This window comes from Penicillium expansum, assembly GCF_000769745.1.
Source record: "Penicillium expansum strain MD-8 chromosome Unknown contig203, whole genome shotgun sequence".
Lineage (NCBI taxonomy): Eukaryota > Fungi > Ascomycota > Eurotiomycetes > Eurotiales > Aspergillaceae > Penicillium > Penicillium expansum.
In genome coordinates this window covers 20,960-34,849 of record NW_015971479.1, presented here as the reverse complement: position 1 = coordinate 34,849, position 13,890 = coordinate 20,960, and the positions used below count along the sequence as shown (strand labels likewise).

At 46.6% G+C, this 13,890-nt stretch overlaps 4 protein-coding genes across 4 annotated transcripts; 2 read left to right on the top strand and 2 right to left on the bottom strand.

Annotated features, from left to right (window-relative positions):
* Positions 1 to 47: 47 nt before the first annotated feature.
* Positions 48 to 1,343, bottom strand: PEX2_063220 (Zn(II)2Cys6 transcription factor domain-containing protein; the record flags this gene model as incomplete). Its single annotated transcript, XM_016743593.1, has 1 exon — positions 48 to 1,343. The coding sequence occupies one exon, from the start codon at positions 1,341 to 1,343 to the stop codon at positions 48 to 50; it is 1,296 nt and encodes a 431-aa protein (XP_016593835.1).
* A 4,975-nt stretch (positions 1,344 to 6,318) lies between these two features.
* On the bottom strand, positions 6,319 to 7,063 carry PEX2_063210 (uncharacterized protein; the record flags this gene model as incomplete). The annotated part of the gene is made up of 2 exons (XM_016743592.1): positions 6,319 to 6,444; positions 6,500 to 7,063. The coding sequence occupies 2 exons, from the start codon at positions 7,061 to 7,063 to the stop codon at positions 6,319 to 6,321; spliced, it is 690 nt and encodes a 229-aa protein (XP_016593834.1).
* A 1,595-nt stretch (positions 7,064 to 8,658) lies between these two features.
* PEX2_063200 (uncharacterized protein) lies at positions 8,659 to 9,161 on the top strand (the record flags this gene model as incomplete). The annotated part of the gene is made up of 2 exons (XM_016743591.1): positions 8,659 to 8,944; positions 9,001 to 9,161. 2 exons carry the CDS (start codon positions 8,659 to 8,661, stop codon positions 9,159 to 9,161), a joined length of 447 nt encoding a protein of 148 aa, XP_016593833.1.
* Positions 9,162 to 10,859: 1,698 nt separating this feature from the next.
* PEX2_063190 (wax synthase family protein) lies at positions 10,860 to 12,101 on the top strand (the record flags this gene model as incomplete). Its single annotated transcript, XM_016743590.1, has 1 exon — positions 10,860 to 12,101. The coding sequence occupies one exon, from the start codon at positions 10,860 to 10,862 to the stop codon at positions 12,099 to 12,101; it is 1,242 nt and encodes a 413-aa protein (XP_016593832.1).
* Between the last annotated feature and the right edge of the window lie 1,789 nt (positions 12,102 to 13,890).

Here is a 13,890-nt window from a genome sequence, read left to right as displayed (position 1 = left end):
TTTGACATGTGTTGTATATGTGTGGTGGACATAATCAGACAAAATATCTACAAGTCCGCTTTCTCTCGCAGAAGTTGCTTGATCTCTGCCACTTCGTCCGCCAGCGCTCGAAATACTAGATGCGTGTTGGACGTCGCATCAGATAGTCCTTGCCATGGCTGTGGCCATACATGGTGTAGGGCTTTAACATCCAAATCAGCAGGCATTGCCTTCTCGGCCTGCTGAAGCGACTCTAGTAATACACAGATACCTGTGTGTACATTACTGCGTGGTGCGTTACTCTGTGGTACATCGGCCAAGCACGCGTCTGGCCCCAACCTCATATTCAATTGAGACGTACACACCTGACGTCCACTCGGTTGGGAATGCAGGTAGTTCTGGAATTGATACAGGACGACTGTGTAAATCTTGGTCAAAGTCACATAGCAACTGAAAAGGATGGGTGCGACCGCTGGGTCGGTGAAGATGCTACTGTTGAACCCATGGACAAGGCTAGTAAAAGTTTGTGATAGGTGCAAGACGCTGCCAATGGGGTAGTGTTGTACGTCTTGAAATGAGCATTCCGATCGCCATGATATTGTTTCCAGTACCGCTAGTCGTGTGTGAAGATCAGCGACGAGTCTGAGGAGCATTCCCATGGAAGCTGTTCCATCCAATGCCGTGCCATTCACCTCTGATCCAGGGCGACCGCTCGAGCTCTGAGTTTCGTTCGTCACTGTAGTCAACGCCTGGGGCATCATTGGACCACGCTCTATGTTCTCGTCATCGCGAGATTGGCCGGGAAGCGTCTCGTAATTCCCATAGGGCTGCATATCACCAATACCCGTCACCATTGAGTTTGTGTACATAAAAGGAGCATTCGCGTTGTCCCCGATGTTAAAGGTCCCCGGAAAATGCAATTCATTTTCCAACGGCCAACGGACGTAGGCATCTTCAAACGGAAATAGTTCCGCTATACGCTGGTTGTCGGGAGTTTCTGATCTTGCTAGGGTCGCATCTGCCTCAGCGGGACCTGGCTTCACACCTCCGCGAAGCTGGACACGCGAGGGGTTCAATGACCTGGTGGCGTCACAATCCTGGACATCATCCTCCAAACCACGTGTAATTTGCACACTGCTCTGACCTGCTCTGACATTCCTTGTCGCACGTCGGGATTTAGTTCGTCGGCTAAAGATGCAGGGGGTACCTGCGCGAATGCATCTCTGACAGCGTCCGAATTCAGGACCACCGCTCTCGATATCAGACGCAAAGCAAGACCGCGCCGGGTGACATTTTAGCTTATGGAATCGACACCTGTCGCAGGTGGTACGGATAGAAAGATACGCTTCTGGGTTGCCAGACATCGTGACTAGCATAAAATACTCGGGGCCAGTGGTTTATTTCTTTCTCTGCGCACATAGATGTAGTTCTATGCAAGATAATTATGATTGTTATATGGTACCCGTCCACGGGTGGACCTCAACAAATTTGTCATGGATGTACATATGGTCACGTAATCTTACCTACTCTCGCGCTACTGCGCAAACAAGCCTTGGGCACTAGGCTTATCACTGGCCCAGTGGCGTTAGGCAGGTGAAACAACGCATCTTGAGATGTCGAATACCAAGTTGATTGCAATTGAAACCGGTATTATACCAACATCATGTGACTTCGAGTACCAGGCATACCATACAAAAGTGCATAATACACTTAGTCATCGATGTCCGTATACCTAGGTAGATTGTTGAAATAGCGGGTTTTGTCATTTTAGAGAGAATCACCCACACCATACCATTCAATACAGTCAGATTTCTGTCAAATGTCACTAAGGGCATCGTCGGCCGATTACCCATAATATCGTGACGAGATTTAATACTCTTGTATCACATAAGTCATCATATATTTCCTTTTATCCGATGTTACCGTCTACGCGACTCCACAGATACCGCCGTCGGATCGGCGATAATTATGCGAGGCGATATGGAGATAGTACCGCCGAAGCATAGCCAATCAAGGACTAATGATCCAGTACACTTTTGGTCCAGCTCTACTTTTGTGTGAGGTAAATTCAGCAGATTAAAAACACTAACGCTGGTTGCAGAGGAGTACAGCGTCTCCACTAGTGTCAGCTTCCAAGCCCAATAAAACTAGACCTTCCATACTTGTGTATGCAGTTGGACTAAGACATCAAGGGTCTGGCCATATCCCGCGGCCTCGACCAGCCAGTCAGTCCTGCAGGTGGCATGACGTGGATGACTGGCTTTATAGATACCCTGCTACGACCGCCCGGCCGAGAAATACGCTAATGCATGCACCTCACTAGTAATAAATTCCATTGTATACAGCAAATTAAATACCTAAAAAGGCATAAGCTAATGTATTCGGTAAGCGAGCTGCGCGCGCAAGCCAGCTGCGCAGCCCAAAACACATAGTAAAAGTGATGCGCTTGTCATATATACTTCAACAACCAACGTTTTTATCATGTTAAATTTCTTGCCGATAGCAACCGATAAGCATTTTCAATGTTATATAACAATTTCGACTAAATCAAAAGCCCGCATTGCCATGGTATCAAAAAATACATCGCTGCGACCGAGAAATATATATATCTCTATCAAAAATTTATTAAATTCCTATAAAGTCTATATAATAGCTAGATATCATATAAAATGCATTAGCCTACAAGGAAAGGTTCATATACACAACCGTTGTTGCGATATCATGTTGTAATTTATCGCTTTTACTACGTGTTTCGGGCTGCGCAGCTGGCAGCTCGCTTACCGAATACGTTACATACTATTCATCCATTAGTAATGATCAATAGTATTGGTATTACCAGTATAAAAAATAAGTACGTGCATATACATTAGCGTAGTTCTCGGCCGGGCGTCATAGCAGGGTAGACATTAGGGTCTAATTTCATGGAATCTAACATTCTTCGAAGGATTCGAAGAATTCTGATGCCACGTGTTTCTTCCCATTGCACAAAATATATCCTGGTCTGCGCGACATATACTCCGTATCATGCACCGAAATTACAAATTCGGGGTACCCCTTAGGCATCCAAATTATGATAGCATACCGCTCGAACCGCCGCTCACGACATGAGCGGTGCAGCTAGTATTTGGCTCTCTTCCAGTTTCAACGTCCTGTCCATTCATTGACATGGTCATTGAACGTTATAAACCTTACCTAATACAAATATTAGTTATAGTCTAGTTACTTTAGGCTATACCATATTATCTGCTAAAGTGCTAACATTTAATATATATATATCTCTGGTTTCTTCGATTTTTAGGGATTGCTTCAGCGCTAGGCGGTTAATATCTTATCAATTTAGCCTTAGTTTCGGCTATAGTAGGGGTAATCTTTCAAATAGATCTTAATAGAACGATTCCGGGCTTATAACTGATAGAAATCTGACTATATGATTAGTCTTCCGCACGACCCAGTAAAACCCAGACCCAACCCAGACCCAACCCAGTCTGGGGCCCCAAACTGGGTTAAAAACTATACAAACACGCTAATTATGTACATAATTCAGCTGATTTAGCTAGTTTATGACCGCCAAGACCCCCTTGTATGCAAAAACTGGGTCGAACTGGGCCTAAACTGGGTTTTCTGGGGCCCCAGTCACTGGGTCTGGGTTGGGCCTGGGTTATGAGGTTTTGACCCAGACCCAGACTGGGTTGGGTTCTGGGTCGAGACCTTCGACCCAAACTGGGTCGTGCGGAAGTCTAATGCCGATGAACTGGCCACTAAGAACACTACTACCAATTGAAACTAAGGCAGGGGGGGGACGGAGGATAAGAAGTGAGAGCGAGAAGTGAGAGCGAGAAGTGAGAGCGAGAAGTGGGATATGGGAAGTGGGAGTTGGAAGGTGGAGGGTACACTCCACGGCAATCATTTAATAATTTCTTATGTATGGGATTGAGTATGGGATTGGGTTTACGGGATTTACGGGTTACAGAAACGGGCTGATTCCACGCTCTTTTGCTCACCATCTGTACTCCTCTGGGATTCGGCGTTAGGACTCGAGTTCTTGCTTCAGTTGGAAGAAGCGCCTGCATAGTCATACGCAACTAGTTAGACTGCAACAGGTTAATTGAACTTTGATTGATTGATTGATTGATTGTTATTTCGTTAGTGAATTCGAGATCATAAACTTTAGATAATTAGCTTTGATAAAGGTAGTAAAAGCGATCAATTTCCACTCACAGTATGATCCCGGGAATGTGATAAATCGAGAAGGGTCCATCCATGGCTGAGGGCCAGATTTTGCTTGTCGAATGCCGAATCCAAAATCAACCTCGGCGACTCCAAGCCGCTTATATATCTAGCACTGCCCGAATCTGGTTTTATGAGGTTTGATGACAGTTTGAAAATATATAGTAGCATAGGGGGTAACGGCAACTAGAATAGAGTAATATAGTAATAAACAAGTAATCAAGTGATGGCAGGGAGAGTGGAGTGTAGATTCGACGAAATGAACGGTTTGCTTAACCGGGGTTTGAGTAAATAGTTGTGTATAGTTATTTACTCGTTTTCTACCCTAAATGCTCTAGCAGACCGGTCGAACGACCGTTTTTTTAAAAAAAAAAGTTTGCCCAGAAATCAGTGTAATAGGTTAATTACATGGGACTAAATAGTTTAGATCTCTGCACCGCAACTTTAGCGCTGGGTGAATCCCACAGGGGTAGACTGTTGTGTAGAGCCGATCCTGAATGCGCTCGATGCAGCCATGATATCGGGGTAATTCACCTATGTGCACTATTTCGAAATGGCCCCAATCACAACTTGTTCCCAGTCTGGTATTGGATAATTATGAATCTAGCAATCATTGCTCCCACACTTCCCGTTTCAGTGTATCGGACCTCTAGCCCCAAAGTGAGTGGGTCACACAATTCCGCCAAAAGCGAAAGAGTAAACCTGCCCTAGCCATCCATCCTTCTTTTTGATCTCCAAGTTTGTCCTCCCTCTCAGATTCACCGTCCTTTACGGCATTGCCCATGACACCCCCGCCAGCAAAGTTCAGAGATAATGTTGCGATGCGTCTACTCCAAAGCACTGCCCCCATTATCAAGATCCTAGGTACTGCCCTCATTGCCTGGAAGACTGCATGTGTAACCACCGGTTCTGCATATCCCCTTATGGTGGTCTCCTCAGGATCAATGGAGCCAACCTTCCACCGAGGGGATCTCATATTTCTGTGGAACAGACAGCACAGGATTCACGCTGGTGATATTCCCGTGGTATGGTTCGACGGTCGTCCACTACCGATGGTCCATCGAGCCATTCAGGTCTCTCAACAGGGGATGGGTGGGGGATCGTTCTCAAAGTAAATACTCCGCTCTTGCTCTTTGCGCAGGCCCAAAGCTTACTTACGAGGACAAGGCAACTCATCTTGACCAAAGGTGATAACAATGCTGTCGACGACACTGCGCTTTACCCAGAGGGTCAGTCTTTTGTCTACCGCGAAAATGTGGTTGGATTGGTTCGTGGCTATATTCCTTATGTTGGGTGGACCAGTCTTCAGCTCAAGGAGAGTCCGTTGATCTTGTACATAGTCGTGGCTGTATTATTTGCTGTTGGCATGGTGTCATAGAACACTCAGCAACACAGATCCCAAGAGTGAAATACATGGGCGAGTGAGACACCCCAAAATACTTAATATATACTTCAACCAAAAACAAACCGCTACTGCACTGGTTGAGATTCAGAGTAATCAAAACATGGTATTTAATATGGTGTTTCGGGGTGTTCTTACAAATTCCCCTCACTCGCCCGTGGATGACAACCTTAACTATTTGTTGTGACCAAGTCCTGTCGCCCGGAGCGCGACACTAGTCTGTAATAGGCCTGCTATTGATGTTGGCTATTTATGCCACTGAAACAAGACCTATCGGAACTATTTGTTAGAATTATATCCACCCACATCAGGCGGGTAGATCCCTGCACATCACCGCATGATTGGGTGGGCCGCCTGGGTGTCTCCGTACTCCGTACAGTGATACAGTGTACGGAGTAGTCCGTATCAGCTAACACTATGGCTTAGAACGACCAACGACCCGAGATATTGAAGCCGCGCTGCGACTCAGATCTCCGCGTCCGAGACTGGCGCACAGGGACACTTAACGACAATCGTAACATGGGGCCACAAATTTCTTACAGTATCAACACAGTGTATATGTACAGTGTTAACAACCGAATATACTCGTTACAAAAGAGATTATAGGAGTAATGATAATGATCGAATGTACATGTATCTGCACAGCCAGCTGTATGTAACATCGAGGATCTGTCATACTCCCAACAGAGAGGCCATATCTTTGCCGTCGATTACGGCATCTTCCCTGTTCCACATTTTTCCGATTCAGCGCCGTCTTTCTGGTTTTTAGGAGAATACGATGATGGCATGCTGCTGTACTTAAGCAAGGTGGCTAGGAGCACACCAATAATAGACGCCTACAAACGTACTGTTAGACATATCGTAGGGGATATCTTGTAGTAGGGGTCCTACCAATGAGAGGTCCATGCCTTCTGCAACCGTCAACTCCCATTCAGGGCGTTTACCAGGCACATATACCGAGAGTATATCCGTAAGCTTTGCTGCCATAGCCAGCGCACCATTGTGATAGACATGCGTCTTCACTTTCCATATATCCTGTCCGCGGACTTCTAGGATCGTGTCCTCGCCGCTTGCGGCGGCATTCTTGATGTGGACGTCAAACTTGTCTTTAAAAGCACTCCATTTCGTCGCGATTGCGGCAATGGGCTCAGCATCGCTTTTTGCACCAGGGAGGTGAACAAACCACGTCACACCGGACTTTTTACGATGGAGTTCAAAAAGCGGCAGACCTGAGGCATCTCGAAAGTGCCGTCGCTGGCTCAAGGATCCGAAATCACCGTCGACGGAAAATAATTTGGTAACGGAGCCTCCTTCACTTGGGAAAGTGAAGATGGTGAAGTCGCCTCCGGACCAGCTCTTGCTGTGTTGCTTGACCCTGATGGCCGTGGGGCAGGACGCAATGTATTCTGGTCGAATTGCGATTGGCTTTTTGAGGATTGTTGGTGTCGATGCCATGGCCTTTGACCGGGTCTGAAGAGGAAGTGTTCGATCAGTTGGGCTCAGTAGCAAGGGATCATGGGAGGAGCTAACCTCATCCCCTCTTGCGCCAGGCGGAGGGTTGTACGTATTATTTGTTGACAAGGTCATCTGATTACATGGCTCTACCTGGGCCAAGGGCAGAAATTAAGGCCATTAGCGCCCCCAACAAAGGCGTAGTTGCCCAGCCACCAGAACCAACTCAGGTGCAAACAGCAAACCCTGTCAGTTGGTGGATACAAGTGGGGGAACAGCTTCCAGAGTAAACTAGGCCGCGAAACAGTCCCTACTGATAGCGGAGAGGTTCCGATGGCTTTTCACAAAATCATAAAGTTCGATTTCTCAAATAGGTTATCTCAATGTGTCTATGGAGTACAATTTCGGAACTAATTAGTCAAAATAGAAAACTTGGCGCGCTTAATGACGATGTACATAACTCTCTTCCGGATCAGGTGTAGGATGTCTCAATCGGCTAAATTGCAAGAACTCCGGTCAGTTCTGATCCTTCGCGCGTTTGAAGTTGGGGGCCAAAAAGTGTTGATTGATTTATTGATTGAAGCTCTTATACGGAGTACCTGTTGCAGGTCTTTCTACCGTCGAATGTGCTATGCAGGTTGGTACGCCCTATCTGGCACCGTAGAACCTATCCTAACGCACTTCCCAAAGTAATAAATGGCTAGGTACCCAATTAGTGATATAATATATATTATAAATTTACTGTGATATTGGGCGCCCCCTATAACTCGGATCGTTTATATTGGTCTTAGCAAGTACTCATGCTAACTTCACATATAGCAGTCCGAGTAATACTACTAATATCATAGTATGCTAAAGCTAAACGAAGGATGCGTTTCCTCTCCCGCCTTTTATTCCGTTTATAGTAAGCTATCCCCACTTAAGATCTACCTCCAGGTCCTAGCCAAGTCAACCGAAGCATAGGCTTTCTTTGGTAGGTGTCTCATAAAGGGAAATGTGCCGGTCGTAGGATTCATCCGTAGTCTCCAGGTGCCAGCAATAGGTCCCTAACTATTGCATTTACCTAGAGCCTTGCCTAGCAATTTACTTACTGCTAGGCCACTCACCGGCGTCAAAAGATGTTACAGCTGCAGCTTTTGAATTTCGGGGTCTCGCATTCCTACCGTATCTTGTATTCTCTCATATTCAACCCTCGGACTTAGTCCTGGACATGGAATAGTCAGGTCCACTTTCGACATCTCCTCTGTATGTCTTGGTTTACTTAATGGTAATATCATCGGAAAAGACACTAGCCCCCAATTTCGATATGCCTTACAAGGGATAATTGAGAAGAGGACGAGCACCCTGTCCCACACATGGTCGAGCTGATGCACGGCGGTGTGCATTGGACTCGAATCCTTGCTAGAAAATAACGTAACTTGGAAGTCTAAGAGATGAGCATAGTGATTGAGTGGACAGCAAAGGTATAAGAATGTCCTCAACACCCGACCTTTAGATACCCATAACAACCAAACCAGTCTTCTCGTTCATTCAACCACTCCAGTTTTCCACACCACTTCTTTCTCTGTACAGTACCTGTACCCAACTAACCCATCAAAATGCACACCAAGCCCATCATCGCCGGCCTCTCAATTGCCGCCCTCTCTCTTCTTCCCTCCTGCCCTGCTCCTCCCGTTGCCGCTTTGGTTCTCACCGGTCTTGCTCTTCCTCTTGCCGGCAACTTGGCCTACATCGGTCTCAAGGGCAACGTCAAGCGTGCTGATGTCGATGGCGAGCCTCTAGCTAAGCGCCAATCCTGGCCTGGTGTCCCTGACTACAACATCCAGATGTGTCACGACGCCAACGTTGGCAGAGCTGTGACTGTCACTCAGACCTCGACTTCCTGTACGTGCTCTTAACTCTCTGGAGCCTGAAAACGGGGTTACTAATAAGGACTCTAGCCATGCGAATTGAGAACGTTGCCCCTGAGTGCATGAACCTCGCTGCCGTCTTCACCGAACAAGGAACCCCCATCCCATGTGGCTCTGCTTGCCTCGACTACGTCAACCTCAGTGCCGCGGACAACCAGAAGCTCATGGATATCATCAATAAACTCCTTTAAGAATATTGTGATCAGGGAGAAGGCTGGATTATTGAAGGATTACCTGGGAAATTTTATTGTTAGAAGTTTTCGTGGAGTAGGTCATCGCTTGGCAGTAATCTGTGTCAGAACTCTTCGAACATTGTACTTTTATCCGAGTCCTTATTTTTGGTGCTACTATGATATGTTGCAACTGTAGTATAAAGATGTTTTACACCGATCTTGGAAGTTATAGCGCTATAAGGCTGTTAATGGTATATCAAAGGTGCCCAAAAATGTCTTTTGTACTCTGATAGGGCACAACAGTATCTTGTGATGTCTTACTTGAATATTTCCCTTATGGTGCCGAGTAATGGCATCAAAAAAAGCAAAATATATTTTAGCTGCGTTGCTCACCATGGCTCAGTGCGCCCAAATCAATCGTCAAATCGACAAGTCTGTGGTGCATTGTCTGCTCTGAAGTTTCTAGGCACAGGTCCGATATCAGCTGCAGCGCTGACAAACGCTGCGGAAGAAGTTAGTACATACACCCTCTGTGCACATCTTAGGAGAGTACTCAATCATTCATAAACTATACACGCGGCGAAAATTCGGGTAAAGCTGCCGAACAAAGGAAGAAAAAGCTGATCAAATGATGATTGCTACTTCGACCTGAAACTAGTCTCTACGGTCTGAGTTAATGGCAGATCATGACCCACAACATAATTACACTAATATACGCCTAGAGTAGGCTAATAATCTGAATTGCGTATACTTCCAAGTAAGTATGTAGTCGAGTTTAATAGTGGGTCTTATTCAGAGATCTGACGTATCTCTGGTTGGGCGTTGCGGCCCGTTGCGGCCCGTTGTGAGTATCGATGGGATACAAAAACGATCCGTCTTTTTACGTGACTCGCGCTAGACACTTTTAGTAGACGCGCTACGAAGTAATAGCTCTTCGATTACTTGGCGATGTAACTCTACAATCCTTCCGCATCTGAAAGTGGGTGACCACTAGTGCCAAGCTCTCAGGTTGGAAATAACGCGGTATTGCTCATATAGCAAATTGCAGTAAGATATTACACACTACCTAGGTAGGTAGGTAGGTACCTAGTTTAGCCGACCTTAGTCAGCAACATTCTGGCTGAACCCGACAAGCTTAGCTGTTTGGAACCCTCTAAAAATTCCGCCTCCGGGAACACCACGAAGTGAGCCAAAACTAAACAAGGCGAATATTGTTGTCTGCCCTCATGTCTAATTCCCTTTGCTAGTTTCCCGCCCCTGAAACAAGTTTACGGAGTGCGGGCTAGTGAACCCTGACTAGTGGATATAGTGGAGTTTAATGGACCTGCATTGTTCGTAAAGGCACGGAGTAGACACGGCCGACACTATCTGTCTCAAATATGAAGGTTGGTGGCAATTGCTATGCAGTTCAACGACGACGTAGGTTTCGGATTAACGGAGGTATGCCTAACAACATTACGCCATGACCAAGTACGCCAACGCCAGGACCCCACAGTGTCTGATATAGCTACTACGCTGTAGCGGTGTGTCTCAGTGCTCTGTGAATCTCCAATAGCCATCATGAAAGTTGGGGGCCGTAAGTGGGTGCGTTCGTGTATCCATGTTAGCTGTGACAGCCTAGTTAAGTGGGGTCACATTTTCTTCTATATTGCATGATACGCAGGCATAGTCTGGCGGATTCATATGAACGAGAAAAGGAGGTGAAACAAAGGGTCAATGCCCATCGTAGACTTCTACATCCTGCTGCTTGAACTCTCTCATCTGAGTCTCCACGGTCAACTTTGCAAGCACTTCATGCTGTTCCTGCAGTCTCTCATACCCCCAGCATTTTTTGCTCTCTCAAGCGCAGTATTCTATGTTGCCATCCACCTCCCGTACAAAGGTCGACTGTGTCTCTCGCCACTACTGTTCGGCAGCGCGGTCCTCTCACTGCGTACAAGCCCTTACCTAACATGGCTAACAGGTATGAACGTGCTGTGGGCACTCTTCGCTTGCATCTGGATCCAACATGCAGCAGCCGTCCTCTACTTCGACCAACTGAGAGTGCAGCAAACTGGATCCCTGTGGCTCTCGACATACAAGATCTGGAACGATCCACAGCGTCGCATGAGCCGCGGAATCCCACCGGGATACAAGCGCTCCATTTGGTCCCCCAGTCGAGTAAGATTCACATTCTACCAACTCGGCAAGGTCACTCTATGCTGGGCTCTTCACCTCTTCATCATCGGCCCCCTGGTCCCCCTCTATTTTAATTTCACTGCGCAAGACTTCGCGCCCTCCCGTCAAGTCTTCCTCCGCCGCCTCCTGCCCCTCCTTAATGACCACACCCCGATCACCCTCCGCGAGATCCAAATCCGCTTCTTCCTCTCCATCTACTGGATCTGGATCGCTTACCTCATGCTCGACCTCTGCAACGCCCTCCTATCCATCCTCTTCAGCGTCATCCTCCGCCTTGACACCCCCAACGAATGGCAACCCCTTTTCGGCAGCCCTCTCCAAGCATACAGCATCCGCCACTTCTGGACGAAGTTCTGGCACCGCCTCACAGTCTCCTGCTGCGCTTCTTCCGGAAAACAAGTTACCCGCCGTCTCGTTCGCATGAACCCCAGATCTAGAAGCGAGAAGATCTTTGTCGCATTCTGGACGTTCTTGCTTTCGGGGCTGTGTCATGTGGTTGCCGATTGGCAGGCTGGCGAGCCATGTCATCCGTACGATGATCTGCTATTCTTCGTAGCGAATTTCGTAGCCGGCGCCGTGGAGTTGCTTGTGGTGCGGAGGCTGGCGCTCGTGAAGAGGAGATGTTGTGCGGATAATGATAGGGTTAGTTGGTTGGTTTGTTCGAATACAATCAAAGCGGTCGTGGGGTATGTTTGGGTTTTGGGGTTCTTTTTCTGGATCACCCCCAAATGGCAGTATCCCAAACTTCTTGCAGTTCTGACGCAGGTTCATGGATACTAGTAATATTGAGTCGCAAGTAGTACTATATATGATTGATCACAGCATATGTGAACAAGGCATCAGTTAACCGATGGCCCCTTCTGTATTGAGTTTAGCGCAATATGAGTATTACCACGCATACCCATCTACAACAATGTATGGGTAAAGGGGTAACTATTGCACTCTCTCCCACTAAAAGAAATGAAAAAACCCGCAATTTCAACAATCTGTGCAGACATAATGACTAACTGTAATATGCACTTTCGTATGGTAGGTATGCTTCGTACGGAGACCACATGAGTTTCTGGTAAAATACCCTGTCTCAACCATAATCCACCTTGGTATTGGACAATAATAGTCAATCAATCAATTTCTATAAAAGGGAGGCCCAAGCCCGCTCTGATTAGAAACAGTGTTTACCCTCTCGTCTTAACAACTCTCATGACCACCCCCAATCACGGTAAGTCTCCACACCAACACTCAGGCACATGGACAACAAAATAAAATTCTACAATTAAATCTATGGACTAACCCCATACTTTCAGGCCAATTCATCACTATTACTTCACTCCATACGTTGGAATCTTTAAAACATCAATTTTGAAGAGGGTACGATGCTAGACTGGCTCCGAAAACTCTTTGGCGCCCACAAAGTTGCTCTGGACCGGAGGGAACAGCAGCATCGAAGTCGGAATCGAAGTAAACGAATCCGAGCGCGTGAACGAGAACTACGTTTGCAAAGCCAGAGGCAGGAATTGAAGGGCGGGAAGCGCAGAACACCTTTCTTTTGGGGGTCACCAGGTGTTACTACCCCTGTACATCAGACAAAAATTTTTAGTGATTGAAGTTGTTTACTTGTTTTTGGTTTTCTTCTTCTGGTGTATTTTTCTTTCTTGCTTTTTTCTTTCTATTTTTATTTTAATAAAAGATACATATATTTCGATAGTTCTCCCCTGCAAAACCCCCTGTTTAAGCCAATCACTCCATATGGCATTTTTACTCTTGGAAGAAAAGTCGGAAACAACTGCAGAGTCGGCTTTCTAACCTCCGTAAGGCCATTGAACTAGGTTTATGTGAACAGCACTTCCAGGCCTTTCTTCAACATATTCCACCAAATGGCCAGGTCTTTGGCGTTCAACGTTGTTCTTCTGTTTTCTCTTTGGATATGCAGACACGATTCTATCTCGGATGCTCAGTTGACGCCCTCAGCTCTACTTAACCCCAAGAGAGGAAGCAGTTCGTAGACGATCTTGACGTTATCAAAGAAAAAATTGTGCGAGATGGTTTCCGTGGTCCACTTTGTCATTTGGCACCTAAGCGAGCCTTTTATCAGTCGTGTTCGAGAGCATGGAATTATGTGATGGCTTATGCTAGGCGGGAAGTTGAAATTCAAAGCAGTAGGACTAAGAAGACCAAAGATACGGGTGTTAGCACTGATTTAAACAACAACTTTGAAGAGCTTTCGCAATTCGCCAACTAGGCAATGAGTGTCCTTCTCGCAAATGATAGTATGAGCACCGCTCTCTCGGGTCTTTTCTATTGTTTATCCCAGGACGAGCATATCGTCAAAAAGCTCCGAGCAAGCATCATTGATGGCATTGGACTTACGCCACCGGCCTGGAATTAGCTTGGAATGTTGCATCATGTCTGTTGGGTACTCCACGAAGGTGACGAAACCCTAATCAGCCGTTTAGCATTCAACATGCACTAACCCATAGATTGCAAAGTAATGAGGGGCTTCCCTGCCGCTGTGTTCAACGCAAGGGTGGCAAACAAGAATTCCACAATACCAAGTGGTGTAGGGGCCGAT